Source organism: Tenrec ecaudatus, chromosome 2, assembly GCF_050624435.1.
Source record: "Tenrec ecaudatus isolate mTenEca1 chromosome 2, mTenEca1.hap1, whole genome shotgun sequence".
Classification (NCBI taxonomy): domain Eukaryota; kingdom Metazoa; phylum Chordata; class Mammalia; order Afrosoricida; family Tenrecidae; genus Tenrec; species Tenrec ecaudatus.
This window is the reverse complement of record NC_134531.1, coordinates 126,025,927-126,050,787: the sequence shown is the minus strand read 5'-3', so window position 1 is coordinate 126,050,787 and position 24,861 is coordinate 126,025,927. Positions and strand designations below refer to the sequence as shown.

General features: G+C 41.2%; 1 protein-coding gene across 1 annotated transcript in view; it reads right to left on the bottom strand.

The window, feature by feature from the left end:
* Positions 1-15,185: 15,185 nt before the first annotated feature.
* SNCAIP (synuclein alpha interacting protein) overlaps positions 15,186-24,861 on the bottom strand; it is a 115,391-nt gene continuing 105,715 nt past the window's right edge. The window contains exon 11 of the mRNA XM_075543093.1: positions 15,186-15,755. Coding sequence (XP_075399208.1) covers positions 15,750-15,755 — 6 coding nt within the window. The 3' untranslated portion in view covers positions 15,186-15,749. The remainder of the gene's footprint in view (positions 15,756-24,861) is intronic.

Genomic DNA, 24,861 nt, shown 5'->3' with positions numbered 1-24,861 from the left:
GATCTTAATGTAGACGCTTAGCTGAACCCTGTTCATCTTGGGTGACCCTGCTGGTATTTGCAATAGTAGTGCTGTAAGGTCTCTCTCTCCAGGCTAGATTTAAACCTCGGTCCTTGGCTCCGCACGAGAAAGAATTCACACGGAAGCCGGACTCATGATCCAAGTGAATTTAATGAGGGTTCAAAGAAGCTTCAGGTTTTACACGGCACCCATAGGATTCCTTTGACCATGCAGCCTGGCAGAGATTGCTCAGGGTCACGTAAAGATCTCTCTCCCAAATTTTCCTCCAGAACAAGAAGACCCCTCTCCCTCTTGATTCCTGCCTTTTCAAGGATTCCCAGGGGGGGGGGGGGAGGCGTGGTGAATGACCTCAGGTCCCATTGGCTGAATTGCAATCACCTGGCCCAGGTGGGCTGCTCCAGGTTTAATGCCCATCCGAGCCCACCTGCGGGAAAATTCAGCTTTGTCCTATGCTGGCTCTCCTGGGAATGCATCAATGGACATCCCAGTCCCTAGGCTAAGCTACCTAACGGTGACATAGCTGATAGCAAGCCCCCACATCGGCAGCCAAGTAGTAGAGTTTGAAGGGTACTCTGAAGATATAATTCTCTAACCTTAATAGTTTTAAATTTATGACACAGGTAAAAATGTAAGGTGGGATGAAATGAACACTATGGATGCTTGCCCGCTCTTCCTTTAAATTACCTAGCCAAAGAAAATCCTGTAATTTTTTTGGACAAATTCCCCAACACTTTTTTTCCTTCTGAATTCTTTTCTGGTCAAGCCACATAATAAAATGATATAGAAAAGAGCACGAGGAAAGGCAGATGAAACAGAGTGATGTGTTAGAATTATTGATGAGGAATTGTGAATTAAAATCCTCTGGATGGGCTACATGTATGAATGAGAAGGGCAGCAGAGAAAAGGAAGCATTGATAAACATACTGATGGTTTTTGTATTTATATCTTATTTATAAATTTTAAGACACACAGGTGAAGAATTTGAGCTATTTGAAATTACTTTTAGTGCAGGAACCTGTTAATTTGACTGAAACCTTGTGTTAAGACTTACCCATACATGACTTGATATTATAAAGGTTGCACAAGCTTATGAATAGGCTTACCTTGCTCATCTCTTCTTACGTTGTGCTATGCTTCTATTCATTTGCTGGCTATGAGATGGTAACTAGTGAGCACCTGTCTAAACAGATTTAAGAGGGTTCCTGTAGCCTAGGGTTTTGGTGGATACCCTCTTTTAAAAGACTCAAGGCCCAGACAATAGCAGCATACAATCTTGTTCTACTTTTGTTGATATTTCTCATTATATTGCTCTTCTGAGGTGGAGAGGCCATGTAAAAGGTCATGCAGCCTCTAACTCTAAGATTTGATTTTTTAAACACATCCCAGGTCAACTGGAGTGCGAGAGTTTATTGCTTTTCAAAAAGTCAAGCCCCTGCCAAGTGAAAACAGAGAATAGAATGTTTAAAGGAAAAGTCTTGATGCTCAGATTCTGCAGTTTTCAGACATTTTATTGCTCAGTGTATTTTCTCCTAGCCCTTCAGAAAATTTTAGTTTATGATATCCCATTAACAGTCTTATGAGGCTTCTAAGAAAGCCTCGGATCTTAGCAACAGTGCTCTTTTTTCCCCTCCAGTTTATATGCGTCATATGATTCAAACCTTGCAAATATCTGGGTTTTGGTTTTTTTTTCATAAACACTTATTTTTGTTTAACCAAGAAAACAGGGAAAGCCATTTGAACAAACCATACTCGATATCAGACTAATATAGAAATTAATCAGGTCATTCCAATGGTACGTATCTTTGTGGAGAAGGAAGGGGGAGGTATATCTAAACTAGTTCTAGATAAACTACACATATTTGTTCATTCAGGAATATCTATTATTGGTCATCTGAAATTGCTGGTTGTTAAGTATGAATTTGTCTTTAAGAACTAACGGTCTTGGATACAAGATTAATCTACAAAAATCAATAGCATTCTTATATATCAATGAAGAGAGCAAGAAATCAATAAAACAATACCATTTACAGTGACCACACAAAACACGAAATATCTAGGTATAAGCCTAACTAGAGAAATAAAAGATTTCCACAAAGACCACAACTACAAGACACCAAGAGAGAACTGCATAAGTGGAATAATATTCCATGTTCATGGATGGGAAGGCTTAATATTGTGAAAATGTTTATAGTACCCAAAGAAATCTGTAAATACAACACATTTGTGATACGGATCCAAATAAGAGTTGTATGAGCACCTAATAAAATGTAAAAAAAGAAAAGAGGAGAAAATAAAAGATTAGGGCAAAGAATGTACAGATGTGCTTTATATAATTGATGTATGTATATGTATGGACTGTGATAAGAGTTGTATGAGCCCCTAATAAATTGTTTTTTAAAAAAAGAGAGATGCCTCTCCTCCCTCTCTCCGTTTCTCTGCCACCTCGAGTGCGGGGGTGCTCCGACTTCACCATGTCGTCTCATAAGACTTTCAGGATCAAGAGATTCCTGGCCAAGAAACAGAAGCAGAATCGGCCCATTCCCCAATGGATTCGAATGAAAACCGGTAATAAAATCAGGTACAACTCCAAGAGAAGACATTGGAGAAGAACCAAGCTGGGGCTGTAAGGTGCCCCCTGAAGGGTGGCACGCATGGCTGCATTTTCCCAGGCTCAAATTTTGTCCCCATCTGATGACTTGAACTTCTATTGGCAAATAATCTGGTTTATTCCTTGGTTTTTTGCTTCCTAATCAAGTTTAACAATAAATGATGTAAGGCTGTTGGTGTGAAAAAAAAAAAAGAGAGATGAAAAAAGGAGTTACTAACTTCAAATGGAGAGGGAAGGGACTCAGGATAAGCAAATAACTTCTTGAGAAGAAGAACGAAGTAGGAGACCTCTTTCCTCCCAATATCAAACTTATTTACACAATGAAAGTAGTTAAAACAGCCTGCACTAAATTGGTACAATGATATATAAACCAATGGAGAAGAATAAAGAACCCCCAAAATTCATCCACCTACATTCAACTCTTCTTTGAAAATTGGTCAAAAATATTTAGAGGAAAAGAGAGTTTCTTTAACAAATAATGCTGGAAAATTGGATCTCTTTTTGTAGAAGAATGAAACAGGACCTGTACCTCAATCCATGTACAAAACACATTCAAGATGGATCAGAGACCTAAATGTAAATCTCAGAACTATAAAGATCATCAATGAGAAAACCGACAAACTTAGGGACCCTGCTGCGGGGCATACATACACTATGAAACATAATAAAGGAAACACATTGCAAATGACAAAATGACCGGAACCTTCTAAAACTAAGATGCACATGTGTATTAAAAAGTGTAACAAAGGAGTAAAAAAGAAAAGAAAGCATGGAGTGGGAAGAAAACATTGACAATGACACAAGGAATAAGGGACTCATCTCTTAAATTTACAGGAAACTGCAACACGTCAATATGAAAAATGACAAATAACCCAATTAAAAAGTGGTCAAGGACATGAACAGACAGTTCACCAAAGATGACTAAAAATTGACCCAAGCGTATGACAAAATGCTCGCAATCACGATCCATTCGGGAGATGCAAAGAGGAGATAGCACCTGACATGAAGGACAGTCAAGGATAAAAACAGACAGCATCAAGTGCTGGAGAGTCTCTGGAGAGATTGCAACCCTTTGGCACTGCTGACGTGACTGTCAATATGCACAATCACAGATGTAGACAGTGATGGGCTGCTCCCTCAACCAACTGGGACTAGAAATTCCACACGATCCAGCAATCCCTCTGCAGGGTATCCATCCTAAGAGACATAACACAAACAGACATGTCTCCTCCCATGTTCTTTTCAACACTGTTCATAAATAGCAAGATGATGGATAAAAACGAAGAATGGATAAAGAAACTGGTACGTATACACAATAAAATACTATGCATTGCTAAAACAAAACAAAATAAAAACCAATGATGAAAGTAGAAAGCACCTCGTGACATGCATGGACCTGGAGGGATTATTCTGAGTGAAATTAGCTCATCATAAAAGGACAAAATATTACACGAGACCATGGATATAAGGGGGAAACCAAGCAAGACTTCCAAATGGAACAAACTTTGGATTTTGATTTTCACGTTCAGTGACCCTGTCAGACTGATCAGAATTGCCCCACAGAGTTTCCTCGGCAGTAATGGAAGTGACCTGCCACATCTGTCCATGACATCCTTCTCCTGTGGGTTCAGAATACCACCTTCCCGTTGAAACAGATACTGTGACCAATAAAGCATGATTCCCCAGGGGATATATTTTAGTATTTTTATGGTTAAAAAAGGAAGGGCCGATTCTCAGAAGTTTTGCTTCCAGAACTCCCCCCTCCCCCCTTCTTGTATTTGCACTGAGTTGGATAGTTGGCATGGTCAAATGAGTCAGTGTAAATGGGAACATTTCTGGGAAAGCAAGCCCACAGAAAAATTGGGCCCGGAGGACAATATGCCTGGCATTAATGGTTGCGCCGCTCTAAGAAAACTTTCTGAAAGGGATACTGGGATCTCATTCTCTAGAGCTTTAATAAACAAAGCACAGACTTTTATCCGCCTGGAATGGCATGCACATGCAGCTTCCAGAAAGGACTGGGAAGCAGCTGATCTCTCAGACCTGCGGCCAGCATGCCCGGCTCTTCTTTCCCATGTGCTGGTTACTAAAAAGCAGCCATGATCACAAACAGAGTTGATAGAGCTCTTTCGTTACTGATACTTTCGAACAGTGTAATCTTCCAGAAACAAACACCAGCCCGACCTGCAACATTTGGGAGGCTGTGGGGGTCTGAGCTTGTGTTTAGGAAAATGCTAATACTTAGTTGAAACCTCATCTGACAGCCGTTCTGCAATTGCGTTAACAGAGGAAATTTTCAATGCTGTTTTTTCATAATCTTCTCTTTTGTGGGCTTGGGAACGGACCTCAGCATTATTTTAACACAGTTTCCTCCAGGCAAGATTGACTTTAATTGGGTAGACAATCAAGAAACCCAGTTAGTGAGCATTTTGTGTAGTGCAGACGGTGTGCTCCACAGTGCTGTGGTAAACAAGAGGGGTGGGCATGGAAGTTCATCTCCTCAATGAGTCAAGTTGGAGCCTGGAATTACTTGACTTGGTCAAGTGTCCACAGCACCAGGACAAATTCTAGCAAGATGGCCTTAATATCCCACGAGATTTTCATCGATTGCCAGCGTTTCATGTGACAAGGCACAATAGCTAGGAATGCACTTGGTATGCTGAGTGTTATAGGGGCAAACACAGAGAATTGGGTGGCTTACTCTCTCCCGTCTCTCTGAAGCTTCAAGCTTAGTGACTTTCTGCTGAGATTTATTACAATCCAGAATTGCTGCCATTGTGTCATTATGAGGGTGTTTGCCTATAGTTTACCCTATAGAGAGAGACATGTAGGTGGTCAGCCACGGGATGCAGTCAGACAATGCTGGGAGAGAAGGAGGGTGTCTTTCTTCTTGACCCTTCCTAGCATTTGGAAATTGTGGGAGACACCAAGTCCTGTATGTGGGCCAAAGACAAGGTCCACCCTCTTTAATAGTAAGATGACTTCTGATGAAATTAGTATTTAATTCTCAATCGAACTCATTATGTATCCCCCGAACCTGCTATTTTCTGGCTGTACATGGATATTCTAAACATCGTTTTAAAATAACCATCTGTCATTACAAGTGAATGCAGAAAAGATAACAAACACGAGTGCTGCAGACAACAGCACAAACGGCAACAAAACAAGCTCATTGCGATTGAATCGATGCTGACTCATAGAGACCCTATAGGACCGGGTAGAACTGCCCTTGTGAGTTTCTGAGACCGGGACTCTTTACGGGAGTAGAAACCTTGTCTTTCTTCCTTGGAGAAGCTGGTAGTTTTGAACTTCTGATTTTGTGATTAGCAGCCCAACATGTACCCACTACGCCACCAAGTCTCTTGGAAGATAATGACAAATAACACAATTTGCTCAAGTTTTTGTGCGTATTGAATTAGCATGAAATCAATAATGATAAGGTGAGAGACAAGCCTAAGATGAAAGAAGGGAATGAAAGGGAGTTATCTACTTTGAAATGTAACTGTTTACAAGTAAGGGGTGTCAAATGCAGGGGGGCTTAATGTAAAAGGAGAGTTCTCTTCCAACTGATATAGAATTTTCCTTTCTTTGAACTTGGATAACATGTCTTACCTATGTTGTAATGTGCCCTTTCTTCAAACACATACTATCCCAATCCTCCCCTCTAGCCCCTCTTTTCCTCCCACCAAACAAACAACGGTTCCTCAAAACTTATGGGACCTGAAGGAACAGAGAATGATTTTTTTGTAATATGACTCGAGTTGGGGAAGGAAATAAAAATTCTATGGCATAAATTGTAGGAGACTAGTCCTTGGACCAGAGGATCTGCAGTATAGTATCCCTGCAAGGGACCTACCTAGCAAGGGAAGGAGCCACCACAGCGACAAGGACAACACTGAAGGCTTAACCCAATCAGAAGTTGAACCTTGAAAAAGAGAGGGAGAATTAAAGAAGTGTGAGAGTGTGCCAACTCTAGTCGTCTGAGAAGTAGCGGCCAAAATGGGATTATATATAGAAAAGAGTTATTACTGAATTTGCCTGTGAGGGATAAAAGTGGGGCGAGTTGTAGGAAGAAAATGTAAGGCAGGCTGAAACCTGGTTGGGGTGGGGGAGGGAAAGGAATGCTTGTACTGGAAGTGGGACATTCTGAAGGAAAGCTTGGCCAGGTCAAGCAGAGTCCCCAGGTCAGAGTTGCCCTTAGAGGAGTGCTATAGTGGGAGAATGTGTCCCAACTCCCATCGTTCTTCTGTGCTCCATCACTGCTGAACAGAAGTCTAGGACAAGTGTGGACACGAGGCGACGGCAACCAATGATCAAGTCAACGCTTCTCCCCACAGCAAGTTCTCTTGATGAGATCTTTGAATGACTGTCACCGGGAAGAACACATTATGCTGACCATGGGAGTGGCCACAAGGAAGAGTCTGGGAGTCTAGAACTAAGATTCTGGATCTGGGTTGTAGCAGAAGAGATTTTGAATAAGATGGAGAGGTTGCTTCTGAATCTCTGCTCACTGGTTGGGTTGGAAGTAAAAGACTGATTGAAATTTTCCAGAATTCTATCTGACAAACTACCAGGAAGGTCATTTGACTATAGCTACATCATGCTGTGGTCATATGATGATCCTCATTTTAACATTTAAGTACATGGGGATATGAGTACCCAATCTCTTTGTCAGAGCACATCTATCTGCCTTTCTGAAATGGGAAACTTCCACGACTCTCATGGCACAGGGTCTACTTGGCCTTGACCAACTCCAAAGGGAATTCTCTCACCTCGTAGCATTATCCGTGAGTCCTTGTCACGTGGAAAGGTCCTTGTCTTGCACTTTTGCCTTCCCTTGCACACAGGTCATGGAGGTCTTCAACTTCAGTCCATTGAAACAAGGAAGGAGCAGGATGGGGCAGGTAAGGGAGAAAGGCAGGATAGACACTGATAGGAATCTGTATTTTAGCCTACTTCTTTGTGGAAGGTGTAGAAGTACCTCGAGGCTGATTGTCACTTAGGGTTAAGTACTCTCCTGAAAGATAAGTGGTGGACAGACATGCTGAAACCGTTTAAAAAGTACAAAGAAGAATAAAAGGCCACGTGGAGTTGGAAAGAAATAATGTAGTAGAAAAAGCAGGCCAAGGATTGCTACTGAGATTGAATGCAAACTTTGCTTCTGACCTTTTCCTGGCAGCCAAGACAAAAAGGAAAACATGAGTTATATGGCTTTCTTATTAGCTAATAAAAAGAAGCATGCTGGTTATTTAATGGGGGCAGATTTGTTTTCTAGCACTAATTCTAAGATGAATTTACTTTATTGCCCCTTATAGAGCCATTGGCTTTCTAAACATATGATGGCTTCAATAACAGTCTTACATAAAATATATAGAATCTGTTTTCTATATAGCTATTCCTTATATTAAATTTTGATAAAAGCCACAGTTCAGAGAAGTCTTAGGAAATATATAGCTAAAACATCAACAGTAAAATGAGACTGATATATTACATATGGGCCCTTGGGCTATGGAAGAGCCCTGGAAAATGGTACATGTCACTAATGACCATAGCCTACTACATTAATGATCAACTTGACATTATTAGCAAACAAATGAAATGTATTTAAGTAGACTATAACTTTTGCTAGATTTCTTTGAAATTTGCTTAAATAGTTCTGCTATGACACCCAAATTTTAGTTTCACACTGTAGGCCCTCGTGAAAATAACAAGAAAATCAGTTTCCTCTGAGTTGGTTCTGCTTCATGGCGACACCAGGAATGGGCCCCATAGGATTATGAGAGGCTACATTTTTGGAAGGAGTTTGTCAAACTTTTCTTCCATGGCACCTGTAAACCTCCAGAATTTTGGTTAGTAGTTGACCCATTGGTGTCACCTATGATTGAAAAAACGTATGAAAACCAAATTCATGGCCGTAGAGTTGGTTCTGACTCATAGTGACTCTATGGGGCAGAGTAGAACTTCCCTGGAAGTTGGGGAAATGAGACTGTAACTCTTTACAGGAATACAAAGTCTCCTCTGTCTCCCTCATAACAACTGGTGTTTTTGAACTGCTGACCTTGCTATGAACAGCCCAATGGATACCCTAAATGTCTGTGACATAGAGTGTTTTAAAGTGGATTCCAGCACTTCTCGAACTGACAAATCACCATGTCAAAGGTGAAAGGTAATCCAAAACGAAAGCTCTCAAGTTCCACCCTGAATTGAAGCACCAAGCACAATTAAACACATTCTTTTGTGCCCTGGATTGCTTCACAACTTTAAGTGCTACCAGATTGTTCCAGATCGGGTTCTCTGGTGAGTAGGCCTGACGTGGAGACAAGGATTCAGACAGTTTATTAGGAAGTCTTGGAATCAACACTACAGAAGAGAGAGAAGAACGTAGGATTGGGCAGAAGAAGAAACTGGGAGGATCCTAGGAGGAACTCTGAGGCTGGGTGGCTTTTTGAGATCAGCTGGGGTTTTGCCCTGCTCTGAGAGGAGGCACCTCTGGGTCAAGGACAGCTCCAGGAGAAGACTAGCTTCTCAGGGCTTTCTGCCACTAGCACTACCGGCAACTAGAGAAAGAGAAGTAAGCTTCAGAAAGTTTATGGAAAATGGAAATAAAAGATAATGGCATTTTTCTGTGACTTCTGAAGACCCCTCAGTAAGTCATCCCTACCCCCCCCCCCCAGAATGTGGTGCATGACATATATTACAGGATTTCTTATTCACTTTTGGCCAAATTAGCAACCCCCCCAAAATAAACTCACTGCCATCGAGTCAATAGCCACTCATAGCGACCCTATAGGATAAGGTAGAAATGCTCCTGTGAATTTCTGAGATTGTTAACTCTTTATGGGAGTAGACTGCCCCATCTTTCTCCTGCTGAGCTTGCTTGGTGGTTTCAAACTGCTGACCTTGCGGTTAAGCCCAATGTGTAACCACTATACCACCAAATCAGCAAAGCATGCTTTAATCTGACAGTACAGAGAAATGTCTCTTAGATCTAGGGGTGCACAGAAAAGAGTTTTTGAAGTGTTGCTTTATTCCAGTGACCTGGATGTATACTCTTTTTATTTTGTGGGCTTAGTACATCCATTCGATTTTTACCAGAACCTACCTCCACGTGCACCACTGACAGTCTGTTCCACTGTGGTGGCTCATGTGTGTGTGGGTTGCCACCTCAATTTCAAGAACATTTCAAAAAGAGTTGACTAGAACACTAATGACAGTAAGCCTGATGAGTTGCGAGATGACATCAAGAATATAATATATGAAGAAAGCCATAGAGAATTAAAAGGACAGGAAAGAAAAAAAAAACAGTCTGAAACTTGCTCTTGAGCATAGAATAGCTCATGCAAATGGAAGAAATGATGAAGTAAAAGAGCTGAGTAAACAATTTCAAAGAGCACCTTGAGAAGCCAGAGTATTATATAAGACGTGCAAAGGCCTGGAGTTAGGAATCAAAAAGGAGCACCAACTTCTAACAGTTGACATCTTGATAAACAGAAAAGATGGGGATTTCACCTTGCTTAGATCCATAATCGATACCCATGGAAGCAGCATCTAGGAGATCAAAAGACCCATCGCATTGGGTAAATCTGCTGCACCAAGGCGTATTCAAAGGACGTCTCAAGTACTTTGGCTATGCGGCCAGAATAGACCTGACCCTGGAGAAGGATGCCCTGTTTGGTAAACTAGAGGGGCAGAGAAAGAGGAAGGCCTTCGACCAGATAAGTTGACACGGAGGCAGCGACGGTGGGCTCAAGCGTACAGCCCCTAGGACAATGGCGCAGGAGGGGACAGGGCTTCATCCTACTGTGCAGAGGGCTGCTTTGAATCAGAGCAGACTCAACAGCACCCAACAACAGCAAGCGTGAAGCGTGATGTGACAGTAAAATTTGGTGTCAACTCGGTGGGGTCATGGTTCTCGGTCCTTTAGCAATAATCCCCATAATGGGATCTAGCATCCTCTAATCAAGTCTGTGAGCAGCCAGTAGCTGGGTTGGAAGGCAATTCCCTGGATCAGGCCACAGCCTTGATCTACTTAGAAGGAAGACCCCGTGGGAGTCTGGCCTGCTCCTTTAAGCAGATGCCACGTGAAAGCTTCACTTCTGCTGGGTCTGGATCCTGCCTCAAGTGTGCTGTCCATCATACTCCCTGTGGTCTCAGGCACCATGAATGGACTGCACATTTCAGTTCAGTCATCCACAACCATCCAGCCTAGAAACTTCCTGCTTCATTGTCCTGCTTAGGGGTCATTGGTGCCTGTAGCTACACGAGTCAGAAGAGGCCTCCAAGTTACCATCTGACCCTTGGACTTGGATTGGGCTGAACTTACATACTCGTACAAGTGTGTGACCCATTTGTTGATATACATGTATTTCTCTGTACATATTCAGACGAGTCACCGGTTTTGCTTCTCTGGAGAACCCACCCTAACATGCTTGGCATCAGGTTTTCAAAAATCTCCCTCCACTCTCTCTGTCCTTGAGGGGATCCGACTCAAAGCCGCCCCACAGAACAGAGTAAAACTGCCCTCTAGGGTTTCCAAGGAGGTCAGGCTCTGTGGCAGCAGATAGTCATGTCATTCACCTGGGAATGACAGGTAAGTTTGGATTGTCAACCTTGAGGTTATTAGCCAAACACTTAACCACTATACCACCAGGGCTCATTACATAGTCACCAATACCATTTATTTTCCAGAAATAGTGTGTTGACATCAGCAAACCTAAAGTGTCTGTCATCACCCACTGCCATTGAGCTGACTCCACCTCGTAGCCACCCTGAAGGACAGAGAGTTACTACAGCGGGTTTACAAGGTTGCACATATTTACAGGAGAGGCAGCCTCATCTTTGTCCCCGGAGCAGTGGGTGGATTTAAACGGTTCACACCGTGGTAAGCAGCTCAATGCTTAACCCACTGTACCACCAGGGATCCTTAGTAGTCAGGACACAAATACTTGAAAATTGAAATAAAACTATCCAAGGGTTAAAGAACAAAGGGAAACAATATCAGTGACACCCCAGGGTGTTTGAATTATGATGATGACAGTAAATATCGATTGCACCACGGACTGCCTGAAGAACAAACAAATCTGTCTTGGGAGGACAGCCGGAACACTCCTTAGAATGTGAAGGCGGTAAGATTCCATCTCATCCACTTTGGCCATATTCTCGCGAGGGGTGAATTCATGGAAAAGGACATGGAGCTGGTACAGTGGAAGGGCAGCAAAAAAGACTATCAAGGGAATGGATTGACCCAGTGGCTGCAACAATGGGCTCAAACGCAACCGTTGTGAAGACAGTACACAGGAGAGCAATGTTTTTTTTGGTTGTGCATAGGGTGTCTGAGTCAGATCTGACTCAAAGTCACCTATCAACAACAACAACAACAGCAACAACAACAAACACATGAGATTTATGGGCAGTAGATAACATAAAATCCACTTTTATAAGATTTATATCCTTGGAAACCCTAGAAATATACACCTATTCTGCAATTAAATACTTGTTTTTATTTAGTTTTATCAACTTAACTACATATTAAAGAGATGAAAAATAGCACATATTGTATTTTGTATCAGATAATTTTTTCAGGAAATAATCTAAATTTTATAGTTCTTTTTCTATAACCTTTCCTGTCTAGGGTGTTGCTTCTGTATGTTTGGTTTGAGAAAAACAATAACTCAGCATCTTTCTGGAAACTCCCCTTTGAGGGTCTCATTTCCACTGGTGTGCAACTAGAACTCTCTGACTAGAGTCACAGTCGTGATATCTAAAAACCCATTGCCAGCAAGTCCGTTCTAACTCACAGTGACCCTGTAACACAGAGGAGAGCAGCTTCCCAGGGTTTCCAGGAATCAAAATCTTGCTCGCTCACTGCCATGGAGTCCATGCTCAGGAGAGGAGAAAGCCTCATCTTTCTCTAACACGGTGGTTGGTGGGCTTGAACTGGCGCTCTGTTTGTAACGAGCTACGCCAAGAACACTTGATGCCAATGTTTAATGAGAGTAAATAATGAGAATTCAAACCTTTCAGAGTGGTGAAGGTTTGGTCTCTTTGTTATCTTTTCTAAGAAATGTTCTTAATTAGATGTGCTGAACTCTGGCTATACAAGTCCCTTTGGTGACATAAAAGATGCCAGCCTTTATAAGATGTTGACAGATGCTGTGATGGTGGTTTTTTTTTACAGTGGAGCAGTTTCCTGCTCTGCTGTGTGTAATTAGGCATGCAGATAGAGCTCTGCTCATTTTACTGGCCCAAAGGGAGGGAGTTGGGCAGGGAACCCAGGCTCTGCTTACTAAGAAGAAACACAGATTTTCTTGAACATGTTAATGTGCCTTGATTTCCGTATAGAAATAAACCTTTTTGCTCCTTCCCATTTAAAAATTAACAATGTTGTCAGAGAAACATGATTTCCACTATCATTTTTCTCTTAGAAGAATTTGGACAGCAAAGACATGGACGGTTTAGGGTCAGTTTTTTTTTCCAGTGTCCTAGTGAGACTATTAAACCCAGAATGTTCTGTCCTGCAGTCTGGCTGATCAGAGTCTGCTCAACGTTCTCGTGTCACCTATTTTATCATTGCTCTCTAGACTTGCTTCAGATGCATCTGAACCTGAGATGCTCATTTCATGAAGACAGGGCGTTGCCAGTGCTGTCCTGGTCAAAGCAGCATCTTTTCTTTCAAACTCCTAAAATCTTCTCCACTGTAATTACTTCAGAACTCAGTGTCTGGCCATTAAATTTTCATAGAATGTCTTTCATTTCAAGTTAAAACACAGTCCGAAGACAACACTGAGCCCTTCGGGGGGCTGAGAGCTCATTCTAGGTCCCCTTCCTTCACAGGCTCCCTTAGAAGATTAAGCCCCAAAGGCCGGATCAGTTGATTCCAGTGCCACTTTGATTTCGGTGTCAAGCAGAAAATATGAATCTACATTTCACACGTGCTTATCACCTCTTCTGTCCTACAATTTCAGGCAACAGCACAGAGCATCAAGCAGGAAGACTAGGGAATGGCAGATGAAACCCGAGGCTCCAAGCAGAGTCAGGCCACTCATCTGAGAAAGGCAGAGCCAGCCACAAGATCAACCCACGGGTCCCAACAAGAACAGGGAGCTGCTGGCTGGGATTATTAGATGTACTGCTCTGTCAGTTGGTTGGAAGGACCCTCCCCGACCCAGCTGGATATGCTTGTGGGCAAACCATTAAACCAGTTGCCATTGAGTCATTTTGCACTTAGGGTGACCCACGAGTGTGAAAGTCTAACTATTCTGGGCAGGGCTTTCATGGGCGACTGTTGTTGTCAGGTACCATTGAGACGGTGCAGATCAGAGCATCTCCATGTACAACACTGCCTGGGCTCTACCCCATCCTCACCGTTGTTCCTGGGTTTGAGCCCATTGTCGCAACCACTGTGTCCGTCCATCTTGCCGAGGGCCTTCCTCTTTGTCACGGCCCCTCCACTTTACCGAGCGTGACGTCCTTCTCCAGGGACTGGTCTCAGCCTGATAGCATGTGAGCTTGTGGATACAGGTCACCAGGCTGATCTCAGACGACATCTCTGAGTGGACTTGAACCTTTTAGTTAGTAGCGGAGTGTATTACTGATCTACACTACCAGTGACTCTGTTTGTCGACAGTCTCCCATTTTCTGGATTTCTCAAGGAGATAAGTCTCCAGCCTGAAACTAATGCATTCTCCATAAGCAGAGCCAACTTGGACCTCAGGTTTCCTCTGTGCTATCCAGGGCTCGGATCATAGGGGTAATAAGCCAACTTGTACTCAAACAAAATCCTTCTATATATTAGTGTTTCCTTGAACACAGGCCTTAACCTTGCTGAGGTCTAATTTTTTTTAATCTGTAAAAATTAAGTGTAGTAATACACGGTCTATAAGAGGCACTAAAATATCAGCACTTTATTCTAAACCTGGAATCTCATTAAGCTCGCAAGATTAGCTGCTAATTCAGTAGTTCAGAGTATTTGCCTACTCGGATTCAGAGTGGCTCATGTTTGCACCAGAATCATGGCTAAACACTGCTAACAGCATCCAGGGTTCCCTCCTACTGGTAAGAATACATTCTACTTTCAAACTAAAACTTGACAGACCTCTTATAGGTCATGCCAGCACTTTGAAGATAAAACTCTTGAAGTTTCAACAGAAGTATATTTTCACATGATTGGAAGCAACCTTCTGGAACTCACTGTTACGTGGGTTGAAGGAGCTGCCTCAACAGTAGGACTGCTATGAACTCTGGCTCCACACTGTCTCCTAAAGGGATTAGGCCTCCGAAGCAAAGAAAGTGACCTAAGAAGGGAATAAATCCTTGCTTGTCATTGGCATTTTCCCATGTCAATGCTGCAATTTGAGAAGGCAGCAGGGGTCGCCTCACTTTATACACTCGCCTGGTTCTTTAGCACTTCATGAAAACGAGAATGTTTTATTTGACCCCAATGGGGAAACAGCTAAACTGGGCAGTTTATTCCCGAAATAAAATATAAGCTATCAAAATACTCTCAAAGTCCCTTAGAAATCAGAACATCACAAATTTATTAGAAAGTAGGTGCCCTAAGATTATAGGTAGCTGTTAACACCGTTTTATTTCCTTTATACAAAAAGTAGAAATGACAGAAAAAAAACACTTTTGACAGAAAACAACATCACTGACTTGGTCTCATTGAGGGACATAGCCAAAATTGCCCATATTGTGGGGAAAGTGAAGTTCAACGACAGTACTCATGCAACTGATGAAATACAAAAGGGCACAGCGGTGGCCTGTTGGTGTTCTGTGAGTCAGCTGTATAACGCAACCTTGAAAACATACATTTGTCCAATCATGCTTTCAAACAGCATCTCTTTTAAAAAACAAGTTATATACACTGATATCACCTAAACTGTGGTTTTTAACATTGTCTACCAGTATAAATTTAAGGCATCCTGATATTCTGTCCTTCTGCTGGTGAGGCTCTGTTCTCATGGTTCTTGTCATAAAATGTAGTCCAAGACGCTTCCACTAGGCCCAGAAGGCAGCAGTGAAAGCTAATAAAAAATCCATTTACAGGAAGATTCCTTTTGATTCTGGCTCAGCAATCTGCTTAACGCTGCAGGGCTTCTTCGGTTTTCTATTGATGCCGTTATGCCTAGGAAGAGAGACCGCAAAGCCAAATTAGATAAAACTACGGTCAAGTTACAAGACAACACCACTAAACAGCTCATCGAACCTGGAAAGTATCCTCATGCAAACCACAATAAAGTATACTCCATTCCATCAGGCAAATTATTTTCTTTTTATATAAACCACTTAAGAAATAAAACAATGATCATATAATAACACGTATCAAATGAGCACTTCTTCGTTAGGTTCTGGAAGAAATTTCCCCGTCTTATTGCTTGAACTCCGTACATTTTTAACATTAAGCAAAATTTATCAGAGTCAGACTAGACGGAATGTAGAGCTGAGTGATAGCAAGAGATATGTAAGTTGTATTTACATGGATTTAGTGGTGAAATCCAAGTACTGAATCCATATAGACATAGTGGTGAAACTTTTTATTGCTCAATAAACTTGAGTCTTAAAAGTTTAAGACATGATTGTAATATGCAATGATATGTTATATGTACAAAATCCTAGCTAATAATAAAAAAATTAAAGGAGAATATTTTAGGTGTGTGATTACTGGCTATGAGACAATGAGTAGATAAATTAATAAGAATCTTGGCAAAAGAAATGCTTTCCCCTTAATAGTTGCTATCTATGAAAAGGAGTACAAAACTCCTCTTAGAATAATTTTATCTTCTCACAAAGAAGATTCCTCTGGGCCAGTACATTTCTTTTCATGTGAGATTAGCTTCACTTTGTAGGCAAAATTATCCCAAGAGGCCTATCCATTGAAAATAAGTAAGCTTACTACTAAATTCTTTCTTGGTATGACACTAGAGAAAACCAATACGGCTTCTGGTCATGGCATTCATGAGCATGAGGACACATTCAGACGAGGAGAACAGCATGTGTGAGTGGGAGTGCAATAAATCGCATGTAGTTTATTTCAATGTCTAGCCACTATTGGATGATCTTCACTGTCGGAATGATGTCATTCATTCTTGTTTCTCTTTGTCCTTCTGAATTGATCTTTAGAGTACTGTCCACAGGAAAGAAAGGGACAGGGCAGAAAGTAAGAAACAGGAAACCTTGGTTGGTCAAAAGACATTCTAGGGACTTCCAATGCAACAGTGGATTGAATGCACAACACATTTAACACCTCTTTCTTGGAAAAAACAGCACTAAAATGAAAGCTGAAGGCAAAGGCATAAAGCATAAACTTACATAAATGATGGAAACGGGAGAGGAACGGACAAAGGATGAAATGCTAATAACATTTCAGGAACTGGAAGGTGAATGGCCATGTGGAACTGATTTAGGAGAGCAGAAACAAGCAGAAATCTCAGCCTACTGTCAGGGCACCCAACACACTGATTTGCACTGCCGGACCTGTGAATCAGAAGTACTGTGCACTTTGAGGGTAACAGTGGGTTCTGGGTGCATGCTGAACATAGGAAGGCTCTTTGAAAAAACAACACTAGAAGTAGCAATTTGTATTCCAGATCGACTCCCTGACTAATGTAGCCAGACTTCCCTTCCCAGGTGTGAAGAAGACTGGAGGTTACTCTCTGTAAGCAGTGAACCAGAGACACTGGATTCAGCTGAAGCCGGTAGTGACCAGATTTTAACATTGGTAAAGCGGGACACCATTGACCGGGGGTGGGGGTGGGGTTCTTGATTAAAAATTTGGTCTATATGGAGCAATAAAAATTTTCATAGAACACAAAAATAGTATTGTAATATATATTTTTTAATTTCAACATAGGTACAATTTCCAAATATAATACATTAGAATTATGTATAGTATTATTTTATTGTGGCATATTTTTCATTTGAGTGAATTTTTTTTTAGTAGATTGCTGTTGTTTAAAAGGTCATGGAATTTTTCACAAAATTTGTTAAATTATATTTCACACAAAAAATGGCTTTCAAAGTCTCAACACTTAATTGTGATTTTTCTGATGTCCACACTTTATTTACCGTAGAAAAAAAGTGTTCAGTCGCAGCATTAGTTCCTGGTAAGGACAGCGCGTATTCCACAATTTTTAGTGCATTATTGTATAGAACATGGTTTGTTTCAAAATGATGAAATATTTCTATTTGTTCTTTATTGTGATTTTTGCTGATGCCCAAGATGTAACCTTTTCCTTATCAATACATATTTCAATAATGATATCTCATTAAAATAATTTTCGATAATATTATTATATGGGAAAATTTCAGTAATATGATTGAATGATTTTTGCACTTCATTCCAATGAAGTTCTTGTTTTAATGTAACCCAATGAAAATGTTCAATATCATTGTAATGTACCGTCCACTCTTCTAAATAATCTATGCAGTTGCTATAGAACTTTTTAACGTGATTCATGATATCTGCACGATTTATTGCATCTTGTTCTTCTAGCTGTCTTATACTATTATGGATAGTTATTGGAAGAAAATTATTTTCTAACAGCTCTTGACACTGAAATTTTAAATTATTAGCTTCATTTGCTACTTCGATTACTGAAATTTTGTCACCTTCAATAAGTTTTATAATATCTTGAAAAAGAGCTGCTTGATTGTGTACAAACTCTAGCCAAATTTTTGAAGATTCTTTTCCAAAAAAACTCTTCTAAAATTCTAGGACATTTATCCTGTGATAGCAAGTAGGATTGCAAAGGATCGTATATTTTCAAAATTCTTTTGACAGCTGGCAAAAGAGCTAACCCGCGCGTTTTACTGTATCCAAGTATTTTCTGATATTCGACTTCTGCAGTTTCACAAAATTCTTTAAGCATTTCAATGCACACAGTGTATATATAGAAATGTATATTTTAATAACAACATTTCCCACCTCTATGGGCAACAGATCAGCAGCTGTTTGAATGGCGTTATGTATTATGCATGTTCCCTTCCCGTTCTCCCGCCGTTCCCTAGCTTGTCGTGCATTCTTTCCCCAAATTGGGACTTTTTAAAAATGCCGCGGGATGTGGGACAGATTCTTAAAAATCCGGGACAGTCCCGCCCAAAGCGGCACATCTGGTCACCTAGGATCAAGTGAAAACATACCTCTGGAACAGAACTGCTACACTCTCTTTGGTCTGAGTCTCACACTCAACCAAGTTTACAGAAGTTCCATCTTGAGGAATTGATGGGCTTCAGAGAAAAGACCTACAAATACACTTGGTGTGTGTCTGTTAGTCAGCAAAAAGCCTAACTCTCAACCGACCATGTTAAATAAAGCCTCCCAGTCAGTAAGACTCAGATAGCCAGAGGTTCCATTCAGCTGTCGTGCCTTGCTTTTCAAACATGAAGAGGGTCGGGGTTATGAGACATTTGAGGGATGCTCTACTCTGAGGCAGAGACCTTTCAGAGAAACAGAAAAGGACATCAAAGAGATTAGAGATGTGGAGGTGATAAGAACACCAAACAGTTATACCGCAAAATAAACACTGACAAAAGGCTTGACATTCATATTATAAAGGGTAAATCTTCATAAAATACAATTATTAGAAATCAGTAATAGAAAAGACCAGAAGGTCAATAAAATGAAAAATGGATTAAGGGTATTACATCTGTACAACAAAATAATATGCAACTATGAAGAAGAATGAAGAAATCCTCTTTGTCCAATGGCATAAAGGCTTCCAATATGTCGGGTGAACAGTAAGAAGTAAAGCTATTGAGTAGTGTTATGTCACCTTGTTTTTCATTTTAAGGAAAAGTCAAAGTTTTTGTACTTTTTATTGTAAAACTTTAAATAATAGTACTTTAATATATAACAGTATAAAATAAACAAAGGGAAAAGTAACAAAGTCCTTTGGGAAATAGGTACTGCTATATCAGGGCAAGTAATTCAATTTGGAGGGTTAGGGTCAGTAGGTATCACAGAAAGTAGAACTCAAAAAGGCAAAGCATTGGTGAAAAGAGAAGAAAAGTTGGAAAATCTTGTGATGGAACTCAGTAGGTCCCACATCAGAATGATAGACTTTATTGGAAGAGTGAACAGAGACATTGGTGGGTAGAATTTTTTCCCAAAGAATTGCCTAATATCTTTCCACAAATTAAAGCTCATAGGTTTTCAAATTTGAAAAGTCAACAGGAATGAAGGCCTACATCATGGCATAGAATAATAAAAAACAAGTACTGGGAATAATAAATCATAAAGCTTCCAAGGTGTAAGCAATCGGGGTGGCATGGGGGTTCTCAATGGACCCACTAAAGTCAAGGAGAAATGGAAACAATGCACTCAAGGTTTTGAGGCGAAATAATTATTCACCTAGAATTTCCTACCCAGCTGGCCAACAACTCCCAAACCAATGTAAGGGACAATTGAAAATATTTGCAAACATGAAGAGTCTCAAAATTTCTAGCATGTATTTACCTTCCTAGGAGGCCTGGTGGCATGGTGGTTGCACTTTGGGTTGCTATCAACTATGTCAACAGTTCAAAACCCCCAGCAGCTCCAAGTGACAAAGATGGTGCCTCCTACTCCCGTAAACAGTTACCGTGCCAGCAGCCCGTAGTTCTACCCTGTCCTATGTGGTTGCTATAGGGCTGCTATGAGCTGGCATTGACTCCTTGGCCATGTTGTAGAGGATCTCTGGTGGGTAATGGTTACGAGTTGGACTGCGATCCTCCAGTTGGCAGTTCAAAACCATTAGCCGCTCTTTGGGAGAAAGATGGGACGTCATACTCTAGAGTTAGAGTCTCGCAAACTCACAGAGGCAGTTCTACCCTGTCCTATAGAATTGCTCTGAGTCAGCATCGACTCTAGGCAGTGAGTGAGTGAGTGAGTGAGGATAGGAAGGCGTGTTTGCCAAAACAAGGAGCAGGAGAACGGAAAAGGCAGAAGTCGCAGCGCTATGTGGACGGGAAACTCCGGGATGGTAGCGATGCAGCAGCACTTGAAAGCAACAGTCCAGCGGTGACAGAAGAGATGGTGTCTCCATGACCACCGTGAACAGAGGTGAGGTACTGCATGCAACGGGATGCACTCAAAGATGCCTTCTTGATGCAGCAGAGCACTTAGAAGTGAATTACAAGTAGGTCAAATGAGCATTCCCAAGGAAAGCAACGCCATATGAAAATATAATATGCGTGTAATATACCAGAGGAATCAGCTGAGATTAATACCGCCACAGACTTAATAGCAAACGATGAGTAATAACTTAAACCCAGAGTGATAGAGCTATATTTGTAGAATATGTTGGGGGCGGGGGGGTTATGGCTTTGGGGAGTTAAAATAGAACTAGACCAATTTGGGTCATTGTTACCAAAAGCCATTGCCATTGATTTGATTCCTCCTCAGGGACTCTGAGGGGGTAAATCTTTATGGGAGCAGATCACTTCCCCTTTTCCCTTTAGTGACTGGTGGATTTGAACAGTTGACTGTGTGGTTAACATCAAACACTTACTAGACAGCACCACCTGGGTTCCTCTGGATCATTAGTAAGTATATTTTGGAGTTTGGAACCAGACAGCCTGAAATTAAATCATGGCTCTATAGTTAATATATAATACTACTGTGTAAACTTGGATAAGATAAAAACCTCTTTGTGTGTCAATTGCCAATCTGCAAAATTGTAGTAGTAGCAGTATCTACAACATAGGACTATTGTGAATATTCAAACATTTAATATGTATAAGCACCTGGAACATTCTCTGGTACATTGCACGTGCTTTGCAAGTGCTAGCTAATGTTATTTTCATCTTCTTTAGTAGGATGCTAATAGGCAACAGAGAAAATAATGAAAACTGAAATTATATGAGCAGATGCTATTTACAAATGCAGAATAATAAGAAAAACACCTGACGGCAAAGCGAGTGGCTCTTAAAGGACAGTTAGTGGGTGGAGGGCAAAGGGTAGTTTGAAGCAGGCGCAGCCAAATTTTTTTGTTGTAATCCTACCAGAAAATGTGCCTGCATTTGAAAAAAATAAAATATTTTAAAAGAATGGCCAGGTCTAATGATAACATTGTTCAGTGTTTGATGGGTTATCTGGCTCTCATGAGGTATTTAACATCGGGTGTGGCCTTTAACAACTGCAGTTTAAAACACTTGAAAGAATTATCTCTCTGCAGGATCCAGTCACGCATGTTTAGGATGTGTCGATATCGGGTATAATGCTAACTTGAGGCATTTAAACAAATCATAGCAATAGGATGCAGGCCATTTGGAGCCCTTCCTCAGCCAGTCTCGAACTGCCCAGATGCTGGAGGACCAAAGTGTTGGGGAAATCGTTCACGAATGATTCAGCTAGTGGACTGCTCTCCTACATTTCATTTTTGGATATGAAATCACATTCTGAGTGACCAAAATTGGAAAGGGCAAAGGCTTAATTTTAAATAACAGTTCCTCAGGCGGTCTAACTTGCTGACTACGTTAGGCATAGATTCCATCTTTCCACAGTCCGTGAAGAGCAGACAGCAGCGTAGAGGATTAGTCTAAAATGGTTCACAGGCATGCTCACCATTTCCACTGGTAACCAAAGTGGGATACTGTCCTGTGCTCCTCCAGAGCTCTACTGAGATGATACAATCCTTTTACTGAGTAGTGGAATTCTGCTTCAGAGTAGGACCAGTTGGACTTGAAGAGAACCCACACTGAATCATGTTACAGATGGAAGATTTCAGAATGAGCTCTCCCGTGTGGTTAGGGTACGGACGGGTTTGGTCCTTTAGGTTTTCTTATGTTTCTCCTTTCTACCACTCCCCATCTCTAGGTATTTATGAAACTCTGCCACAAGCCAGACCCGGAGGTACAACAGTGCTATCATCAAATTCCACTGAGAGGCACTGCTCTCCTGAAGCTCTCAGTACCTTTCATGGTACTTCATCATGCTTTAATGGCAGTCTCTTTCCCTCCTCAATTGGCTATGCTGCCTCTGAGGGGTGTGAGTATACAATAAAGACTTTCACTGGCCTCTGGGAGGTATTCTCTATCTGATAGAGGTGTCGAGAGCATCTGGCAGGCCCAGTCCATAGTCTTAGGATCTAGGCTGAAGAGGCCAGAAAGACTAATCATGCATTGGGCCTTGACTGAAGTACTCCCTCAATGCAAGAACACTTTATTCTATTAAGTTGGCATTCCATGATGCTCACTTTCCTGACACAATTGCTGAAGACAAAGTAGGTGCACAAGCAAATGTGGTGGATAAAGCTGATGGTGCCTGGCTTTAAAAGATATAGCATCTAGAGTTTTAAAGGCTTGAAGATAAACAAGTGGCCATCTAGCTGAGAAGCAAATAAGTCCACATGGAAGAAGCACACCAGACTGTGTAATCAAGTATCAGGAATCAAAGACGAAAAAAAAAAATCATATCATTGTGAATGAGGGGGAGTGTAGAGTGGAGAACCAAAGCCCATCTGTAGGTAACTGGACATTCCTTACAGAAGAGTTGTAGGAAGGAGACTAGCCAGCCAGGGTGCAGTATAGCACTGATGAAACATACAACTTTTCTCTAGTTCTTTAATGCTTTCTCCCCCCACTATCATGATCCCAATTCTATCATACAAATCTGGTTGGACCAGTGGATATACACTGGTACATATAAGAGCTGGAAACACAGGGAATCCAGGACAGAGAAAACCTTCAGGACTAGTAATGAGAGTAGCAATACCAGGAGGGTCAAGGAAAGTTGGGGGAGAAAGGGAGAGCCAATCACAGTGATCTACATATAACCCCCTCCCTGGGGGACGGACAACAGAAAAGTGGGTGAAGGGAGATATTGGACAGTATAAGACTGAAATAAAATAATAATTTATAAGTTATCAATGGTTCATGAAGAAGGGAGGGGAGGGAGGGGCAAAATGAGGAGCTGATATCAAGGATTCAAGTAGAAAGAAAATGTTTTGAGAATGATGATGGCAACAAGTGTACAAATTTGCTTGACACAATGGATGTATGTATTGATTGTGATAAGAGTTGTATGAGCCCCCAATAAAATGATTGAAAAAAAAGGCTAATCACTATGGTTTAGGGTAGGGACTTGGGGGTCACATGTTATGAGTCAACGTGAAGACTGAGTTCAGCCACGTGGGCAATCAATCATCCTATGTGACGAAGCCTCAATAACAATTTTGGACATGAAAGCTCAAGGGGCTTCCCTGTGTGATGACACTGTGTGCATCAGTACATGTTAGGGCAACAAGTCCTGACTCACAGGAGAGGACAATAAAAACTTCAAATTAGGAATTATTCCAGATGGCTCTATGTATTTATCTCTGCTTTTATTTGTTCTGTTGCCTTTCTCTGTAATAAACTACAATCGTTGAGTTTAATAACTTTCAATACATCTGTGAGTCTTTCTAGAAATTATTGAACCAGAGTGGCTTTGAGAACCCTCTGAACTTCCACATAGTGTCAGAAATGAAGGCAGGCTTATGGGGACTGTGCCCCAAAAACTTTGCATTTGGTTAACGCTGGGTGAACAAGGAGTCCTGAATTGAGCTGCTAACTGCGAGGTCAGCAGTTTTGAACCCACCAACTGCTCTGAGGGAGAAAGATGAGACTTTTTACTCCCATGAAAGTTTGCTGCCGTCTGAATGTGGGAGCGAGGAACGAGCACAAGAAATGATGGTGATGAGGTGTATACAACTCTTTCCAAAACTATAGAAGTGTAGGGCAGGTGAATTTGATATCAAGAAAGCCACGAATGAAAGAAACCAACATTGTCTAATGGGTACCACGAATGAAGGAGGAAACATTTTTGCTTAGGGGGCATTGAGTTTGTTAATGGTAGTGAAACAATTTTGAAAAAAGAGACCAATAATGGTCACACAACATGAAGAGTATAATCAATGACATTGAATTATACATGTTGCTGAATTGGAGAACGTTTTGTTGTCTATTTTTTGCCAGAGGACAAAAGTAAATACTTACACTGAGTACAGGAAGAAGAAAATGTTCTACAATCGATCGGGGTAATGATCGTACAACTCTTCTTGATGTGATCGAGCGATTGAATTATAAAGTATATAGACAAAATGGCAATGAAACTGATTCTTTAAAAAAAAAATGACAGTCTTAGAAACCCACAGGGGCAGGTATACTCTGTCCTGTAGGGCTGATTCGAGTCAAAAGTGACTCAATGGCAGTGGGTCTGGTTTTTTTGAGTTTGGGGTAGAGACCCCGGTTCATTCTGACACCCCAAAATACAT